The sequence below is a fragment of the Elgaria multicarinata genome, chromosome 2, assembly GCF_023053635.1.
Source record: "Elgaria multicarinata webbii isolate HBS135686 ecotype San Diego chromosome 2, rElgMul1.1.pri, whole genome shotgun sequence".
In the NCBI taxonomy this organism is placed as follows: domain Eukaryota; kingdom Metazoa; phylum Chordata; class Lepidosauria; order Squamata; family Anguidae; genus Elgaria; species Elgaria multicarinata.
Window position 1 is genome coordinate 164,995,904 of NC_086172.1, and position 7,166 is coordinate 165,003,069.

Genomic DNA, 7,166 nt, shown 5'->3' on the forward strand with positions numbered 1-7,166 from the left:
GCCTTGACCATCCCCCCATTTTGACTGAATGAGTAGGACAGTATTCCTGTTCATTCTACTGTTCATTCTACCTTCTACTACAACATTTTGGTAATATACTCAGAGGTTTATATCTTCTTTTTTTTCCTTACAACTGCAACAGTAAGGAAACAAACTATTCTTCTTTTACCACCCCTTGATTAAAATTTACTAGGGCCAAAAATCCAAAAATGCTCACACTCTTTTAAAAAAAACCACCCCACCAAAGCTAACCAAAATAAGCTGGGAATCATTGAGGGGGCTTTACTTAAATTTCGGACACCCATCAGAATTTGATTATTCCTTGTACTTCTAAAAGTCAGTGAGGCAATTTTAGGTTTTATCAGAAGATCAGGATTCATTCCTCCCACGGGAATTCAGCTCTGAATACAGATCAAGCAGACACACACATACATACGTAATTGAAACAGTGAACAATGACTAGACTAATTGTGATCTAAGAGTCTGCACTTGCAAATTACACAATAGAACAATGGTGGACATGTATAGTTACAACCTGCAACTACATTGTTAAGCATGGAATTAGAAATTAGATTGGAAGAGCCCTTCACACAGCTACCCTGTTTGTACTGTCGCAAGAAATAAGGAGCTGCAGCAGACAAGCCCATCTTGCAGTTTTATATCAGTTTGAAAAAATTCTCCCCAGATATTGTTTTTGGTGCATGGCAGTTGATTACATGCACAGACTAATTGCAACAATTGTTCATCTAAACCAGGGTGGGAAATCACCAGCATGACCAATGGTCAGGGATGATAGGTTATACTTGAAGTTGTTGGGTTTTTTGCCCCAACATGCATCGCCTTAGTGTAAGGTGATGCATGTTGGGGCAAAAAAAATCCAACTTCAAGTATAACTTAATGGGATCTGAGCTAGCGGTGACTGAACAAGAAAGAGATCTTGGGATTGTGGTGGAGAGCGCCATGAAAATGTCCACCCAGTGTGCAGCCGCTGTAAAGAAGGCAAAGAAGGAACTGAGAATAAAACTGCCAGTATCATACTGCCCTTAAAAAAGTCGATGGTGCGACCACACCTCGAAGACTGTGTACAATTCTGGTCACCACACCTAAAAAGGATATTATAGAGCTGGAAAAAGTGCAGAAAAGAGCAACTAAAATGATTAAGGGGCTGGAGCATCTCCTCTACGAGGGAAGGTTACATCAACTGGGATTGTTTGGGAAAGGGAGGCTAAGGGGAGACATGATAGAGGTGTACAAAATTATGCATTGTGTGGAGAATGTGGATAGGGAGACATTTTTCTCCCTCTCTCAAAATACTAGAACCCGGGGTCATCCCATGGGAGATTGGTGGGAGATCCAGGACAAATAAAAGGAAGTACTTCTTCACACAGCGCATAATTAAATGATGTAACCACAAGAATTATGGAACCACTGCAAAATGTAGTGATGGCCACCAATCTGGATGGCTTTAAAAGGGGGTTGGATAAATTCCTGTAGGCTAAGGCTATCAATGGCTACTAGCCCTGATGGTTGTGTGCTATCTAAAGTATTCGAGGCAACAAATCTGTGTGCACCAGTTGCTGGGGAACACGGGTGGGAGGGTGCTGTTGCACCATGTCCTGCCTTGTTGGTCTCTGACCAGCGGCTGGTTGGCCACTGTGTGAACAGAGTGCTGGGCTAGATGGACCCTTAGTCTGATCCAGCAGGGCTCTTCTTATGTTCTTATGATGGAAGTTGAAGTCCAACAACATTTTGAGTCCGTCTCTTTCCCACCCCTAGAAATCATACCAGCAGTTCTGTCCACGAGTAATCAGGGAAAGAGAAAACAATCTTTTTTAAAAAATGTGATTAGAAGGTGGAGGGGGGGTGTCAATACAATTGCTTTGAAAGCTAAAAACATATGGGATTGCTTAGCTGGCAAAATTCTGAATTGCTAGCGTTTCTTTGGAGGCTTCCATATTTGCATCCATGCAGGAAACATAATTGAAGCTGGTCCCATTAAAAGTTTCATCTCTCTCTCTCTCTCTCTCTCTCTCTCTCTCTCTCTCTCTCAAAAGTATTCTCCCTTTCTCAAATTGCAACATTCCGTTTCAGTAAAGACGACTAATTTATTCTCTCCGGAGCACTACGAGGGTGAGCTGGAGCTTATGTAATAGTATCGGTGTGTGAGAATATATATAATATAGACTTTCAGCATGCTTTTATTTCAAATTTCTTTGATTTTATGATGTGCCAAGAGTAAAAACAGATGTTCTGCTATTCCACATTTGGATATCCAATCCTAAACCGGTACGCTTACATGCCCCACAGGGTGCTGCGGATTGTGTGGTAGGTTTGGGGATAGATAAAGAGCCCCGAAAATGCCTTGCTCCAGTTTATTCATGCCAAGGATTTCAAAACGCTTGAAATAAATATGAGTCAAATCTAGGCTCCAACAGTGTAGTCAAGCATTACAAGGGAGGGGGGGGGGAACCACAGCTTTACAAACATACCTAAGAAGTAAAAGTTGATCTGAAATGTCAGGAACTCTGGGGGCATGTTTGCATGGGAACTTTACAAGCAAAAACCAAAAAGGAACATGAGCATGCCTAAATCCCACTGAAATCAATGGGGCTTGAATCCTATCCTATGTATTTGTGCCCTAGTGAGGACTGAACTTCTGCTGGGGACCTGCCCCCATTTTCCCCACTGCTCAAATTGCAATGTTCTGTATCGTTATAAATCCCCCTAAGCAGCCTATCAAGTGCTATTGTGACTGTGCACACACACAAAACAGACATAGTTTAGGAAATTATATGCTACCTCCTTCACCATGCCTTCGGTACGCCAGTTGCAGGGGAACACTAATGGAAGGATGCTATTGAGCTCATGTCCTGCTTGTAGGCTCTCCAAAGACCATGCTGGCTGGGGATGCTTGTAACTGTAATCCAACACATCTTGGGCACTTGCCTTAGATGGACCTATCTGCTCTCCTAAGCTATGGGAGAGGGCTTTCTCTGTGGTGGCATCCCGACTGTGGACTGCCCTCCCCTTGGAGGCCCGACTGGTGCCAGCGCTGACTCTATTCCGGTGCCAAGTAAAAACATGGCTTTTTAATAAAGCCTTTAATGGTTCAATTCACCTGGCTTGCACATTGTTTTAACTGTTTTAGTTGTTTTTACTGCTTTTAAATTATATATTGGTTTTAACTTGGTTATTGGTTTAATTTGTTTTTAGCTGTGTATATTTATTGTTTTATATTGTATGGTTTTATCTGTACACCGCCCTGAGATCCTAGTGATATAGGGCAGGATACAAATGTTATAAATAAATAAATAAATAAATAAGCAAGCTATGGAGTCAAAACTATACGGTTTCGGTTGCATTGGCTGAGTACATATCCCAGGCAAAAACTACCACTGAAAAAATGGTAAATGCTGTCCCCAACATTGTCACCCAGCTAGACAAGAATGAAGGTTCTCAATTTTTAGGCTAATTTCTTGTTTTGGTAGACTTGAGACAGACCTTAGCTCCAACATATAAAGGAGCTACAACTGTACAACATTGCACAACATTAATGGATGGGTGAATGGATTGCAAGGTGATAGTTTTGTGGTAGAACATGCGTTTTTCATCCCAAAGGTTTTAGGTTCAAGAGTCCCCAACATCTCCAATAAAAAAAGATCAGGTCCCTTCTGCTTGGGCAGCCGCCAGCAACTGCTAGTTAAAATAGACCCATGGACCTATGGCCTGACTCACATCAAGGCAGCTTTACAGATTTGTATGATGTGTCCATCTAACAGATCACACCTAGCTCAACAAATCCACCTCCACCTGTTCAGCTAATCTGGGGTTACACATGTGTCCCTGGGAGCTGTAGTCCAACACCGCTGGTAGGCATCAAGTCTATATGGTTTTGGGCAAAATGAAACAATGCCTGTATTGCCAACACCAACACCACCCTCCCCTCAAAAAATATGTAAGGGCACAATCCTATACATGTGTAGATTGGGGGGGGGGAGAATCCTACAACTCCTAGCATGGCTGGCTGGGGCATGCTGGGAGTTGTAGGGCTCTTTCCTGTCTAAACAATGCATAATCAATGAATTGATTAGAGCTGGAGAAAGAGCGCCGAGGAAAGTCACATGCAGAAGCAGCAACGTCTTTATAGGCGCTTCGCCTCCAGCCCTCGGCCAACAGCGCCTCCTAGTGGCTACCCCAGAAACCAAAGCCGCCCGGCGGTTTTTTAACTCTCCCTTGTCGATTTCGCTCGGGTCAACAGGTTTCATACTGGAGCGGCTCCGAGAGGTCACTAACCAAGCCTTAACCCCTTCCTTGCCGGATAAGGAGACCTGCGGGGAATGCAGAAGAAGGGCAGGAAAGGGCGAAAAGGAAGGCGATCTTCTCCCAAGCAGAGACGGAGCGACCAGGGGTCACCTGCAAGCGAACCAGGCGACCTTTCCATCTCTTTCTCCCTCGCCTGGCTTTTGCAACCGTCGGCTTGCAACCGTCGCTTGCAACAGGAGGGGAGAGGAGAGAGAGAGAGAGAGAGAGAGAGAGAGAGAGAGAGAGACCGTTAGCAGCGCTCGGACGCTCGGGGGGTGGGGGGGAGGCAGGGAACGCGGCTGCAGCTCCGTTTGCAAAACACGCACACAAAGTTTGGGGGATCGTTGCTAAAGGGCTTCGCTTCGGAGTCCTGGCTTCGCAAGAGGTGCACGCAGTCTCTCGCGCTTCTTGCACGTGGGGACGAGGAGGACCAGAGGCGCCAGGGGGGACGGGGCAGGCCGCGCGGGGAGTCCATTCATTGAAAACCCGGGCATGGAGGGAGCGAGAGACCCTTCCCCAATTCCTCCCCAGAGCCCCTGGTGAGCCAAATGCTGACGAACAGCGCTCCAGATAGCGGAGAGAAATGGGTGGGGGAAGGACGTTGGGGACGGCGATCGCCTGTTGCGCTGGTTATTCCTGGCTCGCTCGCTCTCCGGAGAAGCCCCCGACTGTGCCCTCTGGCTGGCCGGCTGGCGTCTGTTTCCTGCGCCGTGGCACGTCCCCGTCCTCCCGGCCGGGTCGGGTCCGTCTGTCTCTTCCCCCCTCCTCCTCCTCCCCCCCCCCGCCTTTCTTCTTCCTCCTCCTCCTCCTCCTCGCCCTCCTCTTTCTTGCCAGTGTATTTTTAGGTCATTGGAGTGGAGGGGTAGGTAATCCCCGGGCTCAAGTTCCAAAGGGGGCGTGTTCCTGGCCGGAGGTGGAGTCACTTTTTCATTTAAATCCCCGACTATAAAATGGGCTTAAGGAGAAGCGGGATCTCAGCGGCTCAGCCAGCCGGAGGAGTGGTGGGAGCGAGCGGCGGCGGCGATTCCGCCCAGCGTGTGCGCCTGCGGCCAGGGCTGCTGCTGCTGCTGCCGGGGCCGGGGCCGCCGCGATGCTGCACTCGCTGGGCGCCCACACCTTGCAGGCGCTGAGCCAGGCGGCCGCCTGCGTGCTGCTGCTGCCGCGCTTCCTGCTGACGGCCGTGATGCTCTGGCTTCTGGATTTCCTGTGCATCCGCAAGAAGCTGCTGCTGACGACGGCGACGGCGGCGGTGACCAGCGAGGAGGAGGAGGCGGCGGCGGGGGGAGGAGGCGAGGAGCAGCAGCAGGAGGAGGAGGAGGAGGAGGAAGAGGAAGAGCAGGAGGGCGGAGGCGGCGCGCCCGCGGACGACCCTCCGCTGTGCGTGTCCGACTCGAACCGCATGTTCACGCTGGAGTCGCTCAAGGCGGTGTGGCACGGGCAGAAGCTGGACTTCTTCAAGGCGGCGCACGTGGGCGCGGCGGCGCCCAACCCCGAGGTCATCCAGCTGGACGGGCGGACGCGGGCGCGCATCCTGGACTACGCGCGCGGCAAGCGGCCGCTGATCCTCAACTTCGGCAGCTGCACCTGACCGCCCTTCATGGCCCGCCTGCGCGCCTTCGAGCGCCTGGCCGCGCGCTTCGTGGACGTGGCCGACTTCCTGCTGGTCTACATCGAGGAGGCGCACCCGTCCGACGGCTGGGTCAGCTCGGACGCCTGCTACGACATCCCCAAGCACCAGTGCCTGCAGGACCGGCTGCGGGCGGCGCAGCTCATGCAGCGGGGCGCGCCGGGCTGCGCGCTGGCCGTCGACACCATGGACAACGCCTCGAGCGCCGCCTACGGGGCCTACTTCGAGCGCCTCTACATCGTGCAGGAGCGCCTGGTGAAGTACCAGGGCGGCCGCGGGCCCGAGGGCTACAAGATCTCCGAACTCCGGCGCTGGCTAGACCAGTACAGGAGCCGCCTCCTGCAGGGCGGGCCCAGCACCGTGGTCGTCCAGGTGTAAGCGGGGCCACGCCGGCCGGCCGTCCGCCCACGGAGGCAGGGAGGCAGGGAGAGGTCCCGGCGGCAGGGGAGAGCCGCCCGCAGAGCCGTCCAGGAGCGACGCCTCCCTCCCGCCCTCCCTCTCGTTCCCCCATCCCGCAACAACCAAGACTTACAGCCATGGGAGGCTGGTGCCTCCCGTGTCAGCGGGGCAGTGCATCCGCTCTGGCCTTCAGTCCGAACCAGTCAGGACGCCGAAGCAGCCGGCTTCAGCACTTCGGAGAGCTCCTTCCGAGTTCTGGCTGGGACCTGGAGCGGATTCGCCACCCCGCCGACATCGGAGCCACCCGCCCCTGCGGCTCACAGCCTTCCCCAGTCGGGCGCTCTCCAGATGTGTCGGACTGCAACTCCCAGCATCCACATCCCCAGCCAGCCCGGTGAAGGGAAAGGCTGCCCAAGAGGCTTCTGTGTGAGTTTTCATGCAAGACGTGCCCAAGACTCTCTTCGTTTCCACTATTCAAATCATGTTGATTTGCCAGCATCTGTTATTAACATTCATGTCGACGTGCAGTTTGTTTATTTTTCTTATTTCTGTTTTATTTTGAAGGACTCTCTATCTATCTATCTATCTCTATCTCTCTCTTGTGTGGGGGGAACAGCGTTTACTATTTTCATGGAAGTTTCTGTGTGTGTGTGTGTGTGTGTGTGTGAGAGAGAGAGAGAGAGAGAGAGAGAGAGAGAGAGAGAGAGACTGCACATGTGTGGGGTGTGTGTTTGCGTGTGTTTCCGGTGGGAAACGGTCTTCTGCTGAGGTGCACGTGTGTCTGTTGTCTAAGAGCCCAAGTGGTCTTCTGCCATCCTGGCAAAGCCCTTTGCTGGGA

At 51.4% G+C, this 7,166-nt stretch overlaps 1 protein-coding gene across 1 annotated transcript; it reads left to right on the forward strand.

Moving 5' to 3' along the window:
- The first annotated feature begins 5,389 nt into the window (after positions 1–5,389).
- On the forward strand, positions 5,390–6,339 carry DIO3 (iodothyronine deiodinase 3). The gene has a single exon (XM_063147654.1). It carries the CDS (start codon positions 5,393–5,395, stop codon positions 6,305–6,307), a length of 915 nt encoding a protein of 304 aa, XP_063003724.1. The 5' UTR covers positions 5,390–5,392; the 3' UTR covers positions 6,308–6,339.
- Positions 6,340–7,166: the final 827 nt, after the last annotated feature.